At 45.3% G+C, this 19748-nt stretch overlaps 1 protein-coding gene across 6 annotated transcripts in view; it reads left to right on the plus strand.

Moving 5' to 3' along the window:
* Positions 1 to 19748, plus strand: part of far1 (fatty acyl CoA reductase 1) — a 138354-nt gene that overhangs the window by 58964 nt on the left and 59642 nt on the right. For all 6 annotated transcript variants that reach the window (XM_070899483.1, XM_070899485.1, XM_070899487.1 and 3 more), the window contains exons 3-4: positions 13179 to 13354; positions 19516 to 19695. In XM_070899483.1, the coding sequence (XP_070755584.1) occupies positions 13179 to 13354; positions 19516 to 19695 (356 nt within the window). The remainder of the gene's footprint in view (positions 1 to 13178; positions 13355 to 19515; positions 19696 to 19748) is intronic.

Consider the following 19748-nt stretch of genomic DNA (forward strand, 5'->3'; position numbering starts at 1 on the left):
AAGTTGGGCATCACCGAATAGCTTCTTCCTGCTTTTCTTGTGGTCCTTCCATTGGCCGTGAAAGGCGCGATAGAAATGCAAGTCTTAAGTTTCTTTCTTTTTTCTGCATCTCGCTCATTCTTTTTTCAAGACAACTCTTTACCTTGGTTTTCAATTGAAGAAACAGGAAGACTTATGGAAGTGGTGATTGTTATCTTTGTTTTCTCTTGCTCCGCACCTCCATTTCCCCCCCCCCCCCCCACCACCTGACAAATCTTTTTGTAAATTATATAATTACTGGTTTCCCAGCTACAGTAATTACTTTTTGGAAGAGCTTTGAACACAAATTGAGTTTTAAATGCTCGAGGATGAACTGTTTTTTCTTCATTATTCATTCATGTGCTCTGCACCCACGATAATCAGCAATCCACTTATAGGTTGCCTCACACACACTGGAAAATTAGGGGTAACCATATTCAGGGTTATATTGTCCTAATTTTATCCAGAAATTTCCAAAATGTTGCAAATGGGGGGAAAAAACCCAACTCAGTCCCTTGTTATGCACCTTGTGCATAAAAAAAAAAACGCCCAAGGCTCTTCACAAGGAGAAGGGTTGTCATAAGAACTTAAGAACATAAGAAATCAGAGCAGGAGGAGTCTCTATGGCCCCTCGAGCCTACTCTGCCATTCAATAAGATCATGGTTGATCATCGACCCCAACTCCACTTTCCCGCCCAATCTCCATATCTCTTGATTCCCCTACACTCAAAAAATCTATCGATCTCAGCCTTGAATATATTCAATGCTAACGTAAATAGAAACACAGAAAATAGATGCAGGAGTAGGCCATTCGGCCCTTCGAGCCTGCACCACCATTCAATGAGTTCATGGCTGAACATGCAACTTCAGTACCCCATTCCTGCTTTCTCGCCATACCTCTTGATCCCCCTAGTAATAAGGACTACATCTAACTCCTTTTTGAATATATTTAGTGAATTGGCCTCAACAACTTTCTGTGGTAGAGAATTCCACAGGTTCACCACTCTCTGGGTGAAGAAGTTTCTCCTCATCTCGGTCCTAAATGGCTTACCCCTTGACCTTAGACTGTGACCCCTGGTTCTGGACTTCCCCAACATCGGGAACATTCATCCTGCATCTAACCTGTCTAAACCCGTCAGAATTTTAAACGTTTCTATGAGATCCCCTCTCATTCTTCTGAACTCCAGTGAATACAAGTCCAGTTGATCTAGTCTTTCTTGATATGTCAGTCCCGCCATCCTGGGAATCAGTCTGGTGAACCTTCGCTGCACTCCCTCAATAGCAAGAATGTCCTTCCTCAAGTTAGGAGACCAAAACTGTGCACAATACTCCAGGTGTGGCCTCACCAAGGCCTTGTACAACTGTAGTAACACCTCCCTGCCCCTGTACTCAAATCCCCTCGCTATGAAGGCCAACATGCCATTTGCTTTCTTAACCGCCTGCTGTACCTGCATGCCAACCTTCAATGACTGATGTACCATGACACCCAGGTCTCGTTGCACCTCCCCTTTTCCTAATCTGTCACCATTCAGATAATAGTCTGTGTCTCTGTTTTTAACCATCAAAGTGGATAACCTCACATTTATCCACATTATACTTCATTTGCCATGCATTTGCCCACTCACCTAACCTATCCAAGTCACTCTGCAGCCTCATAGCATCCTCCTCGCAGCTCACACTGCCACCCAACTTAGTGTCATCCGCAAATTTGGAGATACTACATTTAATCCCCTCGTCTAAATCATTAATGTACAATGTAAACAGCTGGGGCCCCAGCACAGAACCTTGCGGTACTCCACTAGTCACTGCCTGCCATTCTGAAAAGTACCCATTTACTCCTACTCTTTGCTTCCTGTCTGCCAACCAGTTCTCAATCCACGTCAGCACACTACCCCCAATCCCATGTGCTTTAACTTTTCACATTAATCTCTTGTGTGGGACCTTGTCGAAAGGCTTCTGAAAGTCCAAACACACCACATCAACTGGTTCTCCCCTGTCCACTCTACTGGAAACATCCTCAAAAAATTACAGAAGATTTGTCAAGCATGATTTCCCTTTCGCAAATCCATACTGACTTGGACCTATCATGTCACCTCTTTCCAAATGCGCTGATATGACATCCTTAATTATTGATTCCATCATTTTCCCCACTACTGATGTCAGGCTGACCGGTCTATAATTCCCTGTTTTCTCTCTCTCCCTTTTTTTTTTAAAAAGTAGGGTTACATTGGCTACCCTCCACTCCATAGGAACTGATCCAGAGTCTATGGATATAATGTTCCACGGGGGGGGGGGTCTCTGTCACACAATCCCAACTGTCCCCATCCAACCCCCCCACGATCCTGTTCCTCCTATTCAATTAGATCATGGATGAGATGCATCTGCCTGAACTCCATTTTCTCACCTTTACTCCATATCCCTTGATGCCCTTATCTAACAAATCTAGCGATCTCAGTTCCGATTGTCCCCAGCCTCTTGGAGAGTGTTCCAAATCTCTGCTACCTTTTGTGTGAAGAAGCACTTCCTGGCTTCGGTCCCGAATGGCCTAGCACTAATTAAGGTTGAGTCCCTTGTTTTTGATTGCCTTACCAGAGGAAATAGTTTCCACACATCTACACGATCAACTCAGTTTAGTATTTTAAAACCTCAATCAGATCACTCGTCAATCTTCTATAGGCAAGAGGTGAAGAGAGGCTTCAGATGTTTGGCAAGAAAATTCTCGTAAGCGGATTGTGATAATGAATGACCTTGTCACTTCTGAAGGAGCTGAGGAATCTGACTCAAGTGCTATGAGTGTTGGGATGTAGGGCTGAAGGTTGCAGAGTTAGGGTAGATCAAGGCCATTGACAGATCTGTCGATGAGAATGAGGCTTTTGAAATCAATGTTGGTGGTGTGGCCAAGGGATAAAGAAAGACTTGCATTTATTTAGCGCCTATCATGACCACCGGACGTCTCAAAGTGCTTTACAGCCAATGAAGTACATTTGAAATGTACTCTGTTACAATGTGGAAAACGCGGCAGCCAATTTGCGCACAAGCAACTCCCACAAATAGCAATGTGATAATGATTAGATAATCTGTTTTTATGTTGATTGAGGGATAAATATTGGCCAGGACACCGGGGATAACTCCCCTGCTCCTCATGAAATAGTGCCATGGGATCTTTAACGTCCACCTGAGAGGGTAGACGGAGCCTCTGTTTAACATCACATCTGAAAGACGGCACCTCTGACAGTGCAGCACTACCTCAGCAATGCACTGGAGTGTCAGCCTAGATTCATGTGCTCAAGTCCCTGGAGGGAGAATTGAACCCACAACCGTCTGACTCCGAGGCGAGTGTGCTACCCACTGAGCCACAGCTGACTCCAAGTGAGTGGATAAGCGAGTTATATGCAAATTTACAGAAAGTTGAAGCAACTGTCGTAAATCCTGTTGGCACCAACCACGGGGGAAGGGGAAAGGAAGCCCAAGCCCTTGCGTCTAACCTTCTTTGGACCTGTTCCAAAATACCGAAATTAGCAGATTGCAAAGGCATCTGTTTGCCACAAAATGGAGACATGGCACATAAAATGACTTCCTTAATACAACATTTCTTACCAGCGCTCCCAACACATTGTTTGTAAATAGTTCCGTCCCAAAGTGCTCTACGGAAACATAATGGTGCCGAGAAAACTAGTAGAATTTGGAGATGACTCACTGCTGGGGCAAAGTTGGTATTTAATTCTATATATCCTTGGTATTGGTTCCTTTATCCTGATTTTCCATACACTAGGTGCATTCTATAGGCCACCCACTGGTACGAATGTTATAGAGGAGTGAATTTGCAGAGAAATTACAGCAAGGTGGAAGAACTATAGAGTAGTGATAATGGGGGACTTCAACTATCTTAGTATAGAATGGGATAGTAATAGTGTAAAGCGCAGAGAGGGAGAAAAATTTCTGAAATGTGTTTAGGAGAACTTTCTTGATCAGTACGTTTCTGGCTCAACGAGAAAGGAGGCTTTGCTGGATCTGGTTCTGGGGAATGAGGTGGGTCAAGCAGAGGAAGTGTCAATAGGGGAACATTTAGGGAACAGTAATCATAGTATAAGGTTGAGATGGAAAAGGACAGGGAGAAATCTAGAGTAAAAATACTTAATTGGAGGAAGGCCAATTTCAGTGGCTTGAGAATGGATCTGGCCTGAGTAAATTGGAATCAAAGATTGGCAGGCAAGAGAGTAGTGGAACAATGGGCTGCCATGAAAGACAAGATGGTTCGGGTACAGTCGAGGTACACTTCCAGAGGGGGAAAGGTAGAGCAACCAAAGTCAGCGCTCTCTGGATGACGAAGGAGCTAGAGAGTAAGTTTAAGCAGAAAAAGTGGGCGTACGACAGATGTCAGATTGAGAATACAAATGAGAACCAGGCTGAATATAGAAAGTTCAGAGGGGATGTGAAGAAGGAAATAAGAGGGGCAAAGAGTGAGTAAAGAGAGAATAGATTGGCAGCTAAAATACCAGGGAATCCAAAACATAGAAAATAGGTGCAGCAGTAGGCCATTCTGCCCTTCGAGCCTGCACCTCCATTCAATAAGATCATGGCTGATCATTCACCTCAGTACCACTTTCCCGCTTTCTCTCCATACCCCTTGATCCCTTTAGCTATAAGGACCATATCTAACTCCCTCTTGAATATATCCAATGAATTGGCATCAATAACTCTCTGTGGTAAGGAATTTCACAGGTTAACAACTCTCTGAGTGAAGAGGCTTCTCCTCATCTCAGTCCTAAATGGCTTACCCCTTATCCTTAGATTATGTCCCTTGGTTCTGGACTTCCCCAACAACGGGAACATTCTTCCTGCATCTAACCTGTCCAGTCCCGTCAGAATTTTATATGTTTCTATGGCCCCAAGTTTCCACATGATTTGCTCCTGATTTTTAGGAACAACTGGTGGAGAACGGAGTATCTTAGAAATCGCAATTCTCCACATTTAAGTTTTCTGCAGTTCGAGTCATGTAGAACAGTTTCACTTTTGAACAGAATTTTTTTTTCAAAAGGGGGCGTGCCCGGCCACTGACGCCTGATTTGAAAGTTTCCACAGTGAAAACGAACTCCAAACTAACTTAGAATGGAGCAAGTGAAGATTTTTGTAGGCCTGAAAAAACCTTGTCTACACATTAAAATATCAGGCGCAGGTTACAAATTAGGCGTCCGGAACGAGGTGGTGGTGGTAGGGGGGGGGGGGGGGAGGGAAGTCATTACATTCTACAATAAATCCTTAGTTATACTTATACAAATATTATACAAATAATTCCAACCTGAATAAAAATTTATAAGCAAAGAAAAGATTAAATAAACCATGTTCCTACCTGTGTGAAAGTGCTTCAGGCAGGGAGAAGGCTGCAGGAAGCCTCACAAGTTGAGGCAGCCGTTCCCGACGGCAGGGTGAGGGGGAGGCAGTGAGGAGGCAGCCGTTCCCGATGGCAGGTGGGGGGGGGGGGGAGAGGAGGCAGTGAGGGCTCGACCGACGGCAGCGGGGAGGAGGCAGCCGTTCCCGATGGCAGGGGTGTGGGTAGGGGGGGGCGGGAGGAGGCAGAGAGGGCCCGACCGACGGCAGCGGGGGGGGAGGCAGGGAGGAGGCAGCCGTTCCCGCCGGCAGGGGCGGGATAGGCAGTGAGAAGGCTGCAGGAAGCCTCAGAAGTTGAGCAGCCATTCCCGATGGCAGTGGAGGGGGGGGGGGGAGGGTAGGCCCCCCTGCCGTCGATCGGGCCCGTCGGGAAACGGCTGCCTCAACTTCTGAGGCTTCCTGCAGCCTTCTCACTGCTGCAAGAAGCCTCAGTGCTGATCATGGAAGGGCAATGTGGTTTTATTAAAAAATTATAAAAATTGAACAGCTACAAAGAACTCCAAAAATGGCCGAGTGCCAATGTTTCCTTCACACTGCGCGTGCGCGAACGCTCCAACGCGCACGCGCAGGGTTGCCGGCACGAAAAAAACTCATTTTAATGGTACCCTCCCCCTCCTACTTACAAAATTGGAGCGAGAGGTAGGCTCCGCCCTCTGGGCGACGCACCAAGCTGACATCGAGCTGCAAAGCGCTCGAGAATAGCGCATTTTTTTTTCAGGCGCCTTTTTCGGCGCGAAAAACGGCGCCTGTTTTGCCGCGTGTGGAAACTTGGGGCCCATGAGAACAACTCTCATCCTTCTAAACTCCAATGAATACAGTCCCAGTCGATCCAGTCTCTCCTCATGTCAGTCCTGCCATTCCGGGAATCAGTCTGGTGAACCTTCGCTGCACTCCCTCAATAGCAAGAACGTCCTTCTTCAGATTAGGAGACCAAAACTGAACACAATATTCCAGGTGAGGCCTCACCAAGGCCCTGTGCAACTGCAATAATACCTCCCTGCTCCTATACTCAAATCCCCTAGCTATGAAGGCCAACATACCATTTGCCTTCTTCACTGCCTGCTGTACCTGCATGCCAACTTTCAATGACTGATGTACCATGACACCCAGGTCTTGTTGCACCTCCCCTTTTCCTAATCTGCCGCCATTCAGATATTCTGCCTTCGTGTTTTTGCCACCAAAGTGGATAACCTCACATTTATCCACATTATACTGCATCTGCCATGTGTTTGCCCATTCACCTAACCTGTCCAAGTTACCCTGCAGCCTTTGAGCGACCTCACAGCTCACACTGCCACCCAGCTTAGTGCCATCTGCAAACTTGGAGATCTTGCACTCAATTCCCTCATCCAAATCATTAATGTATATTGTAAATAGCTGGGGTCCCAACACTGAGCCCTGCGGCACCCCACTAGTCACTGCCTGCCATTCTGAAAAAGACCCGTTTATCCCGACTCTGCTTCCTGTCTGCCAACCAGTTCTCTATCCACGTCAGTACACTACCCCCAATACATGTGCTTTAATTTTGCACACCAATCTCTTGTGTGGGACCTTGTCAAAAGCCTTTTGAAAATCCAAATACACCACATCCACTGGTTCTCCCTTGTCCACTCTACCAGTTACATCCTCAAAAAATTCGAAGATTTGTCAAGCAGGATTTCCCTTTCATAAATCCATGCTGACTTGGATCGATCCCATCACTGCTTTCCAAATATGCTGCTATTTCTTTAATAATTGATTCCAACATTTTCCCCAATACCAATGTCAGCCTATAATTACCTGTTTTCTCTCTCCCTCCTTTCTTTAAAAAGTGGTGTTACATTAGCTACCCTCCAGTCCATGGGAACAGATCCAGAGTCGATAGACTGTTGGAAAATGATCACCAATGCATCCACTATTTCTGGGGCTACTTCCTTAAGTACTCTGGGATGCAGGCTATCAGGCCCTGGGGATTTATTGGCCTTCAATCCCATCAATTTCGCGAACACAATTTCCCACCTAATAAGGATTTTCTTCAGTTCCTCCTCACTAGACCCTCGGTTCCCTAGTACATTCGGAAGGTTATTTGTGTCTTTCGTGAAGACAGAACCAAAGTATTTGTTTAACTGGTCCGCCATTTCTTTGTTCCCCATTATTAATTCACCTGAATCTGACTGCAAAGGACCTACGTTTGTTTTCACTAATCTTTTTCTCGTCACCTATCTATATAAGCTTTTGCAGTCAGTTTTTATGTTCCCAGCAAGCTTCCTCTCATACTCTATTTTCCCCCTCCTAATTCCTCCTTTGTCCTCCTCTGCTGAATTATAAAATTCTCCCAGTCCTCGGGTTTGCTGTTTTTTCTGGCCAATTTATATGCCTCTTCCTTGGATTTAACACTATCCTTAATTTCCCTTGTTAGCCATGGTTGAGCCACCTTCCCCGTTTTATTTTTACTCCAGACAGTGATGTACAATTGTTGAAGTTCATCCATGTGATCTTTAAATGTTTGCCATTGCTTATCCACCATCAACCCTTTAAATATCACTCGCCAGTCTATTCTAGCCAATTCATGTCTCATACCATCGAAGTTACCTTTCCTTAAGTTCAGGACTCTAGTCTCTGTGTCGCTCTCCATCTTAATAAAGAATTCTACCACATTGTGGTCACTCTTCCCCAAGGAGCCTTTCACAACAAGATTGCTAATTAGTCCCTTCTCATTACACATCACCCAGTCTAGGATGGTCAGCCCTCTCGTTGGTTCCTCGTCACACTGGTCTAGAACACCATCCCTAATACACTCTAGGAAATCCTCCTCCAACGCATTGCTACCAATCAATGAGTAGATTAAATTCGCCCATGATAACTGCCGTACTTTTATTGCACGCATCCCTAATTTCTTGTTTGATGATGTCCCCAACTCACTACTACTGTTTGGTGGTCTGTATGTAACTCGCACTAGCGTTTTCTGCCCTTTGGTATTCCTTAGCTCCACTCATAGCAATTCCACATCATCCAAGCTAATGTCCTTCCTTACTATTGCATTAATTTCCTCTTTAATCAGCAATGCCACCCCAACTCCTTTTCCTTTCTGTCTATCCTTCCTAAATGTTGAATACCCCTGGATGTTGAGTTCCCAGCCTTGGTCACCCTGGAGCCATGTCTCCGTGATGCCAATTACATCATACCCGTTAACTGCTATCTACCTTCGTCCACCTTATTCCGAATACTCCTCGCATTGAGGCACGGAGCCTTCAGGCTTGTCTTTTTAACAGACTTTGCCCCTTTACAATTTTGCTGTAATGTGGCCCTTTTTGTTTTTTGCCTTGGGTTTCTCTGCCCTCCACTTTTACTTTTCTTCTTTCTATCTTTTGCTTCTGCCCCCATTCTACTTCCCTCTGTCTCCCTGCATAGGTTCCCATCCCCCTGCCATGTTGGCTTAACCCCTCCCCAACAGCACTAGCAAAAAATCTCCCTCGGACATTGGTTCCAGTCCTGCCCAGGTGCAGACTTGTCCAGTTTGTACTGGTCCCACCTCCCCAGAACCGGTTCCAATGTCCCAGGAATTTCTATTCCTCCCTTGTGCACCACTCCTCAAGCCACGTATTCATCTGAGCTATCCTGCGATTCCTACTCTGACTAGCACGTGGCACTGGTAGCAATCCTGAGATTACTACTTTTTAATTTAGCTCCTAGCTCCCTAAATTTGTCTTGTAGGACTTCATCCTGTTTTTTTACTTATATGCACCACGACAACTGGCTGTTCACCCTCCCTCTTCAAAATGCCCATCACCCACTCCGAGACATCCTTGACCCTTGCACCAGGGAGGCAACATACCATCCTGGAGTCTCGGTTGCGGCCACAGAAACGTCTATCTAATCCCCTACCACTATAGCTCTTCTACTCTTTCCTGCCTTTCGGCATGTAAATAATAAACAGGTTGTAAGAGGAGGGGTGGGGCCGATTAGGGACCAAAATGGAGACCAAAGCTTGGAGGCAGAGGGCATGACTGAGGTACTAAATGAGTTCTTTGCATCTGTCCTTACCAAGGAAGAAGATGTTGTCATAGTCAGAGGGAAAAAGTAGTAGTTGAAAATACTGGATGGGATAAATATTGATAGAGGAGGTACCAGAAAGGCTGGCTGTACTTATAGTACATAAGTCACCAGGACCGGATGGGATGCATCCTAGGATGCTGAGAAAAGTGAAGGTGGAAATTTTGGAGGGACTGGCCATAATCTTGCAATCCTCCTTAGATATGAAACTGGTACAAGAGGACTAGAGAATTGCAAATGTTACACCCTTGTTCAAAAAAGGGTGTAAAGATAAATGCAGCGACTGCAGGCTGGTCAGTTTAACCTCTGTAGTGGGAAAGCTTTTAGAAACGATAATCCGGGACAAAATAAAGTCACTTGGACAAATGTGGTTTAATTATGGAAAGCCAGCACAGATTTGTTACAGACAAATCATGTTTAACTTGATTGAGTTTTTTGAGGTTAACAGAGGGTAAATGAGGGCAATGTGGTTGATGTGGTGTACATGGACTTCCAAAAGTGCCACATTTGATAAAGTGCCACATAATAGGCTTGCCAGCATTGTTGAAACCCATGGAATAAAAGGGTCAGTGACAGTATGGTACGAAAATGGATAAGCAACAGAGAGTAGTGGTGAATGGTTGTTTTTCGGACGGGAATAAAGTATACAATGGTGTTCCCCAGAGATCGGTACAAGCACCACAGCTTTTCTTGATGTATATTAATGACTTGGACTTGTGTGTACAGGGCACAATTTCAAAATTTTCCGATGACTCAGAACTTGGGGTAAAGTGAACAATGAGGAGGAGAGGGATAGACTTCAAGACAACATAGACAGGCTGGTGGAATGGGCAGACATGTGACAAAAGAAATTTAATGCAGAAAAGTGCAATGTGATATATTTTGGTGGAAAGAACGAGGAGAGGCAAAATAAACTAAAGGGTACAATTCTAAAGGGGGTGCATGAACAGAGACCTGGGGGTATATGTGCACAAATCATTGAAGGTGACAGGGCAGGTTGAGAAAGCAGTTTAAAAAAGCTTACAGGATCGAGGGATAGAGTATAAAAGCAAGGAAATTATGATGACCCTTCATAAAACACTGGTCCGACCTCAACTGGAGTATTGTGTTCAATTCTGGGCACTGATGTGAAGGCCTTAGAGAGGGTGCAGAAAAGATTTACAAGAATGTTTCCAGGGATGAGGGACTTCAGTGATGTGAATAGACTGGAGAAGCTGGGGTTGTTCCCCTTGGAGCAGAGAAGGTTGAGAGGAGATTCAAAATCATGTGGGGTCTCGACAGAGTAGATAGAGAGAAACTGTTCCCATTGGTTGAAGGGTCGAGAACCATATGACACGGAATTAAGGTCATTGGCAGAAAAAACCTTTTTACGCAGAGTGGTTTGGATCTGGAATGCACTGCCTTAAAGAGTGATGGAGACAGATTCAATTGTGGCTTTCAAAAGAGAGTTGGATAAGTATCTGAAAGAAAAATATTTGCATGGCTACGAACAAAGGGCGGTGGAGTGGGACGAGCTTGAAGTGCTCTTGCAGAGAGCCGGTACGGGCTGGACGGCCTCATTCTATGCAGTAACCATTCTACGATTCACTTTCTATCTGCTAAAATTCTTCATTTATTTACAAACTTCTGAACAGCTCTTGGACTTCTCTGCTGAAATGGATCATTCCAGTATCTTGATTTTCTCCTCAGTAACACTTTTTTTCCTCAATCTAGACATCATCCTGGCGAATCTCTGCTGTCTGCAGCTGGAATGTCCGTTCTACAGTAGGGCACTGGAGACTGTGCACAGTACTTCAGCTGTGGCCTAACCATTGCCTTGCATAAATTTATCATTGTCTCTTCGCCCTGCGCCTCATTTATAAAATCAAAAATACCAGTGGCCTTTTTAGGGCCTCGCACCCCTCTTCCTCTCACCCCATCAACATTGAAAGAAAAAAAAGAAAGACTTGAATTTATGTAGCGCCTTTCACGACCACCGGCCGTCTCAAAGCACTTCACAGCCAATGAAGTACCCTTGGAGTACAGTCACTGCTGTAATTCGGGAAATGCGGCAGCAAACCTGCACAAAGCAAGCTCCCACAATCAGAAATGTGATAATGAACAGATAATCTAGTTTTTGATTATGTTGATTGAGGGATAAATATTGGCCAGGACACCAGGGATAACTCCTCTGCTCTTCTTCGATACAGTGCTATGGGATCTTTTACCTCCACCTGAGAGAGCAGACTGGGCCTCGGTTTAACATCTCATCCGCAAGACATATCCTATTCCTTTTTCCCTCGTGTGATTATCTAGCTTCCCCTTAAATGCATCTATGCTATTAGTCTCAATCACTCCCTGTGATAGCGAGTTCCACATCCTCAGTGCTGTAATGCAGGGAAACGCAGCAAGATCCCACAGACAGCAATCTCTCTGGGTAAAGAATACATCCAACATTTAATCTGCTTACAAAAAAGTGAATTTAGTTAAAGTCCAATATGCTGAATTGTAACTAACACTAATGGTCTGAGCGAAACTGACTGAAATCAAATTGAGAATCACAGCGGTAGCTGAAGAACCAAGCTCAAAGATTAATAAAAGTATAATTAGTGTTTATTTGAGGCAGTACTCTGCAGAAATATTAAACTGTTTGGGTAATGGCAGCCAAAGGGATCATTGCTGCGCCTCATCCTAATTGGGGGTCGCCAATTCTGACTGGCCATAATCCTGGAGGTTTTATCGGATGATCTCCCACTGCCAAAAGCCCTGTCAAACATCCTTGTCTACCTCCAATCTCCCAATATTTTGTAACTAAGAAACAAAAGCCTTCAAAGAAAATGAAGAAAAACAAGTTTTAACACCCCTGTAAATTTTACACTCGTGTTTGTTAGCAATGTCTGAGAGATTGATTATACATTCCTGGAGACTCGCCTACACATGATACATTGTCTATTTGTTTTTGAACTCTTGATCATCTGCACCACTCAGCATCTTTCCATTGAGTGGCCATTGCTATTCTTTCTATATCTTCCCAAATGTACTAACCTCACACTAGATACCTGTTTTCACATTCTACTCCCATAGCTTTGCCCTCCTAAAAGTCTTGTTGGAAAAAAAAAGGCGAGACTTTCATTTCTATAGCCTTTCATGGCTTCAGGACATCCGAAAGTTTTTGAGCCGATTTTATGATCTTAATTTTAATGTACCCTAATGAAAAAATCTGAATTTATATAGCACCTTTCATGTTGGGCAGGCGACCTGCTCTTCTACCAATAGTATCATAGGATCTTTGAAGTCCACCTGAGAAGGCGAGCAAGGTCTCGATTTAATGTCTCATCCGAAAGACGGAACTTCTGCCAAGGCAACGCTTCCTCAGTACTGCACTGGAGTACTTCACTTATGTGCACATGTCTCGAGTGGGATTTGAACAAATAAGCTTCTGACTTGGGAGATGAGTGTTACCACTGAGCTACTCTGTAGTTTTGTGCAGTTGAATATTAATTTTAATTACCTTTTGCCGTTGCTAGGGGTAAGCTTTACCTTTTTTTAGAAAGAATTGCATTACCCTTCTGAAGTACTGCTTGCCTTGGTTCTTAATGGTCTATTCACAAACTGTACCATTTGAATTGAGAATTTGTCTATGCAGTTTTGCTAATATGCTCTTTAGCCACTGAAGACGTTGGCTACCACAATGGAGACTTTACAGAATAAATGTTGCATCAGTTGTCTGATGTGGTTTTGTTGTTTTTTTTCCTATGCAGCTTTTTGACCGACTGCGAGATGAGCAGCCAGATTTCAGAGAGAAGATTGTGGCAGTGAGCAGTGAATTGACCCAGCCAGAGCTCGGCCTAAGCCAGGCCGACAAAGAACTCCTGACGTCCTGCATTAATATCGTCTTTCACTGCGCAGCCACTGTGCGCTTCAATGAAACCTTGAAGTAGGTGTTTGTGTTTTTTAAATGTTCCCTTTTGTTCATTCACTTGATGTGGGCATAAGAAATAGGAGCAGTAGTAGGCCATTTGGCCCCTCGAGCCTGTTCCACCATTCAATAAGATCATGGCTGATCTGATCATGGACTCTGCTCCACTTCCTTGCCCGCTCCCTATAACCCTGTACTCCCTTATCGCTCAAAAATCTGTGTACGCCTTAAATATATTCAATGACCCAGCATCCATAGCTCTCTGGGGCAGAGAATTCCACAGATTTACAACCCTCTGAGAAGAAATTTCTCCTCATCTCAGTTTTAAATGGGCGGCCCCTTATCCTGGGACTATGCCCCCGAGAGTGGAAATATCCTCTCTGCATCCACCTTGCTGAGCCCCCTCATTATTTTATATGTTTCAATAAGATCACCTCTCATTCTTCTGAACTCCAATGAGTATAGGCCCAACCTACTCAACCTATCTTCATAAGTCAACTCCCTCATTTCTGGAATCAACCTAGTGAACCTTCTCTGAACAGCCTCCAAGGCAAATATATCTTTCCTTAAATACGGAGACCAAAACTGTACATAGTACTCCAGGTGTGGCCTCACCAATACCCTGCACAGTTGCAGCAGTATTTCTCTGCTTTTATACTCTATCCCCCTTGCAATAAAGGCCAACATTCCATTTGCCTTCCTGATTACTTGCTGTACCTGCATATTAACTTTGTGTTTCATGCACAAGGACCCCCAGGTCTCTCTCTACTGCAGCACTTGGCAATTTTTCTCCATTTAAATCATAATTTGATTTTCTATTATTTCTGCCAAAGTGGATAACCTCACATTTTCCCACATTATACTCCATCTGCCAAATTTTTGCCCACTCACTGAGCCTGTCTATATCCCTTTGCAGATTTTGTGTGTCCTCCTCACAATTTGCTTTCCCACCCATCTTTGTATCATCAGCAAACTTGGCTATATTACACTCGGTCCCTTCATCCAAGTCATTAATATAGATTGTATATAGTTGAGGACCCAGCACCGATCCCTGCGGCACCCTACTAGTCACTTTGCAAATCAGAAAATGACCCACTTACCAGCTCAAGCCTGTATATTGTCCAGGTCTTGCCGCATGTCGGCTTGGACTGCTTCATTAACTGAGGAGTTGGAAATGACACTGAACACTGTGCTGTCATTGGCGAACATCCCCACTCCTCACCTTATGATAGAGGGAAGGTCATTGATGAAGCAGCTGAAGATGGTTGGGCCAAGGACACTGCCCTGAGGAACTCCTGCAGCAATGTCCTGGGGCTGTGATGATTGACCTCCAACAACCACAACAGTATTCCTTTTTGTTAGATATGACTCCAGCCTGCGGAGAGTTTCCCCCCTGATTCCCATTGACTTTCAGTTTTACGAGGGCTCCTTGATGCCACACTCGGTCAAATGCTGCCTTGATTTCAAGGGCAGTCACTCTTACCTCCCCTCTGGAAGTTATCTCTTTTGTCCATGTTTGGACCAAGGCTGTAATGAGGTCTGGATCCGAGTGGACCTGGCGGAACCCAAAGTGGGCACCGGTGAGCAGGTTATTGGTGATTAAGTGCCGCTTGACAGCACTGTTGACGACACCGTCCATCACTTTGCTGATGTTTGAGCGTAGACTGATGGGCCGGTAATTGGACAGATTAGATTTGTCCTTTTAGTGGACAGGACATACCTGGGCAGTTTTCCACATTTTTGGATAGATCATCATCATCATAATCATAGACAGTCCCTCAAAATCGAGGAAGACTTTCTTCCACTCTAAAAGGTGACTGTACAGTCCAATACAGGAATTACAGTCTGTCACAGGCGGGACAGACAGTGGTTGAAGGAAAGGGTGGGTGGGGGAGTCTGGTTTGCCGCACGCTTCTTCCGCTGCCTGCGTTTGTTTTCTGCATGCTCTCGGTAACGAGACTCGAGGTGCTCAGTGCCCTCCCGGATGCTCGTACTCCACTTAGGGCGGTCTTTGGCCAAGGATTCCCAGGTGTTGGTGGGGAGGCTTTGAGGGTGTTCTTGAAACGTTTCCTCTGCCCATCTGGGACTCATTTGCCGTGTAGGAGTTCCAAATAGAGCGCTTGCTCTGGGAGTCTCGTGTCAGGCATGCGGACGATGTGGCCCGCCCAACGGAGCTGGTCGAGTGCGGTCAGTGTTTGATGCTGGGGATGTTGGCCTGATCGAGAACATTGGCGCTGGTGCGTCTCCTCCCAGTGGATTTGCAGGATCTTGCGGAGGCTGCGTTGGTGGCATTTCTCCAGCACTTTGAGGTTTCTACTGTGTGGACCACGTCTCTGAGCCATATAGGCGGGCAGGTATCACTACAGCCCTGTAGACCATAAGCTTGGTGGCAGATTTGAGGTCCTGGTCTTCGAACATTCTCTTCCTCAGACGACCGAAGGCTGCGCCGATGGAGCTTGTTGTCGATGTCTGCCCTTGCTGATAGTAGGCTCCCGAGGTATGGAAAATGGTGCACGTTGTCCAACGCCTGCCGTGGATTTTAATGATCGGGGGGCAGTGCTGTGTGGCAAGGTCAGGTTGATGGAGGACCTTTGTCTTACGGATGTTTAGTGTAAGGCCCATGATTTTGTACGCCTTGGTGAAGATGTTGATGATGGCTTGTAGTTCAGCCTCTGTGCGCAGACGCAAGCGTCGTCAGAGTACTGTAGTTTGACAACAGAGGATGGGACGGATCTAGCCTTGAGGTGACGAAGGTTGGACAGGTTCCCATTAGTTCTATAGTTTAGTTCCACTCCAGCGGGGAGCTTGTTGAGCGTGAGATTAGATAGATGCCAGTGTTGTAGCTGTACTGGAACAGCTTGGCTAGAGGTGTGGCTAGTTCTGGAGCACAAGTCTTCAGCACGACAGCTGGGATGTTGTCGAGACCAATTTGCTGTATCCACTGCGCTCAGCCGTTTCTTGATATCGCATGGAGTGAATCGAATTGGCTGAAGACTGGCTTCTGTGATGGTGGGGCCTTCAGGAGGAGGCCGATATGGGTAATCCACTCACCACTGACGGTTGCAAATGCAGCCTTGTATTTTGCACTTGTGCTGGGTTCCGCCATATTTGAGGATGGGGATGTTCATGGAGCCTCCTCCTCCCTTTAGTTGTTTAATGGTCCACCACCATTCATTACTGGATGTGGCAGGACTACAGAGCTTTGATCTCATCCGTTGATTGTGAGATCGCTTAGCTCTGTCTATAGCATGCTGCTTCCACTGTTTAACATGCATGTAGTCCTGTGTTGCAGCTTCCCCCAAGGTGGCACCTCATTTTTAGCTATGCCTGGTGTTGCTCCTGGCATGCTCTTCTGCACTCCTCATTGAACCATGGTTGGTTCCCTGCCTTCGTGGTAGTGGCAATGTGAGGGATCTACTGGGTCATGAGATTACAGATTGTGGTGGAATACAATTATACTCCTGCTGATGGCCCTCAACGCCTCATGGATGCCCAGTTTTGAGCTGCTAGATCTGTTCTGAATCTATTCCATTTAGCACGATGATAATGCCACACAACACGATGGAGGGTGTCCTCAGTGTGAAGATGGGACTTCGTCTCCACAATGACGGTGTGTTGGTCACTGCTACCAATGCTGTCGTGGACAGGTGCATCTGCGCTAGGTAGATTAGTGAGAACAAGATCAAGTAGGTTTTTCCCTCGTGTTGGTTCCCTCACTATCTGCCGCAGGACCAGTCTGGCAGCTATGTCCTTCAGGACTGGGCTAACTCGGTCAGTAATGGTGCTACCGAGGTGATGGACATTGAAGTCCTCCAGCCAGAGTACATTCAGTGCTTCTTCTAAGTGGTGTTCAAAATGGTGGAGTACTGATTCATCTGAGGGAGGGCGGTAGGTGATAATCAGCAGGAGGTTTCCTTGTCCCTGTTTGACCTGAAGCCAAGGCCGCTTCCTCCCGACTGTATACCGGTGGGACAGGACATACCCAGGGATGGTGATGGAGGAGTCTGGGACATTGGCTAAATGTATGATTCTGTGAGTATGACTATGTCAGGCTGTTGTCTGACTAGTGTGTGGGACAGCTCCGTCCAAAGATGTTAGTGAGGAGGACTTTGCATGGTCGACTGGGCTGGGTGTGCTGTTGTCGTTTCTGTAGCCGGTGTCGGTGCCGGGTGGTCCGTCTAATTTTTTTCTTACTGTTTTTCGTAGCGCTTATGTACAACTGAGGGGCTTGCTTAGGCCATTTCAGAGGGCATTTAAGAATCAACCACATTGCTGTGGGTCTGGAGTCATATATCGGCCCAGACCGGGTCAGGATGGCAGATTCGTTACCTAAAAGACAACAGTGAACGAGATGGGTTTTTGCGATAATCCGATAGTTTCATGGTCACCGTTACTGATATTGTACTAGCTTATTATTCCAGATTTATTTAATTAACTGAATTCCCAGCTCCGTGGTGGGATTTGAACTCCTGCCTCTGGATCATTAGTCCAGGCCTCTAGATTACTAGTCCAGTAACATAACCACTATACTACTGTTCCCTTAGAAGAATGAGAAGTGATCTCATTGAAACATATTAGATTCTGAGGGGATTGACAGGGTAGATGCTGAGAGGCTGTTTCCCCTGGCTGGAGAGTCGAGAACTTCGGGGGCCATTGTCTCAGGATAAGAGGTCGGCCATTGAGATGAGGAATTTCTTCACTCTGAGGGTCATGAATCTTTGGAATTCTCTACCCCAGAGAGCTGTGGAAGCTCAGTCGTTGAGTATATTCAAAGCAGAGATCGATAGATTTTTGGAGTCTAGGGGAATCAAGAGATACGGGGACAGTGCAGGAAGGTGGAGTTGGGGGTCGATGATCACCCCTGATCTTATTGAATGGCTGTATGGCCCAATCCTGCTCCTATTTCTTATGTTCTTTGTGCATTTGCTGTTACACAGCGAATACAGTTTTTATAAATGGAGTGACTCCTGCCAACGACTAGAAGTTGCGCAGAAACATACTGAGCATTAATTTGGAACCGGAAACTTTTTTTTTTATCCAAAGAGCATTTTGGACCAGCATTTTTCCTCACAGCCCCCGCTCTCTGGGCCTGCTCCCTCCTGGCATTTTTTCTGCTCCCGCCCTGCATTGGTGAAGCAGCCCGCTTCCTCCCAGCCCGTGTCGATCCGGCAGCGCGCAGGTACAGTCTGCTTCGGGTTCATTGGCAGCAGTCACATCTTTTTTATAAAAAGGAACATGTTTTTGTAGTGACTCCGACACAGCAGTGCCTTTATGAAAGACTTTTGTACGTTAAGGAGGACTTGGAAATATTCTATTTTAGAATACCTGGTTGGGAAACCAGCAGTCAGTCTTCAACTTTATAACTGCCGAGCGATTCTGTTGTCCTTTATTAATATTTTCACCAAAAAAGTACACTTGCCCAATGTAATTTTTGTCCACTGGGCTGAGGAGAATGGGAACTGCTTCTCCCATCTGACTTTAAATCAACTCTTGCGCCCGTGAATGAGTGGGGAATTTTATGTAGACACAGCCCTGTACCTAACATTGCTGCCCAGCCCCACCTGGCAAACTAATGTTTTATCTATAATATTGGCATAGCATCACAAAAATTCTGGATCAGAGAGCTCGGGGGCTGTAAGATTTAATGTCGAAGTTTTACAGATTTAAAAGTAAGTGGTGTGTATGTGCATACATTTTTTTTAGATATATATTCCAAAAAGTGGTGACTTTAAACATCTCGTACCACAAAACATTTTGAAAAGACTGTAATATCATTGTTATACATTCATGTTGGCCAAATTTGAGAGGCTGTAAACGCAGTTTGATATTTACATTAAACAGCTTTACAATCCTGGTGAGTTAACAAAAAGGTCATGATGACACAAAATAAATGGGCAATTTATCTTTGCACATTCTGTCCTGTAAGATTCTACATCCCAGAGCTTTGATGCTTGATTCTCGTGGTTGTCTTTGTTCTCGGGATAGATTTGATTATGGGGATGTACTTGTATTTTGTTGCAATTTAGAATTTTTTTAAAAACTGTTGGGGAGATTAAATGCAAGACGAGTTCCTATTCTGTAATGAGCCTATTTTGTGAAGTATTGGCCGGTGCGTTTCAATACTTGTATTGTTGCGTGTTGAGTGTCTGGTGACTAACTTCAATGTTCTTCCCTTGCAGAGACGCAATGCAGTTGAATGTAGTCGCCACCCGCCAGCTCCTTGCTTTCGCACAGCTGATGAAGAAGCTCGAGGTTTTCATTCACGTTTCCACCGCGTATGCACACTGCAACCGCAAGCACATTGAGGAGGTCATTTATCCACCTCCAGTTGATCCTAAAAAATTGATTGAAGCTCTGGAGTATGTTTACTGTCTTATTTCTATTCTGCAGTTGGTTTATAAAACAAAATAAT

The sequence above is a fragment of the Pristiophorus japonicus genome, chromosome 14 (assembly GCF_044704955.1).
Source record: "Pristiophorus japonicus isolate sPriJap1 chromosome 14, sPriJap1.hap1, whole genome shotgun sequence".
Lineage (NCBI taxonomy): Eukaryota > Metazoa > Chordata > Chondrichthyes > Pristiophoridae > Pristiophorus > Pristiophorus japonicus.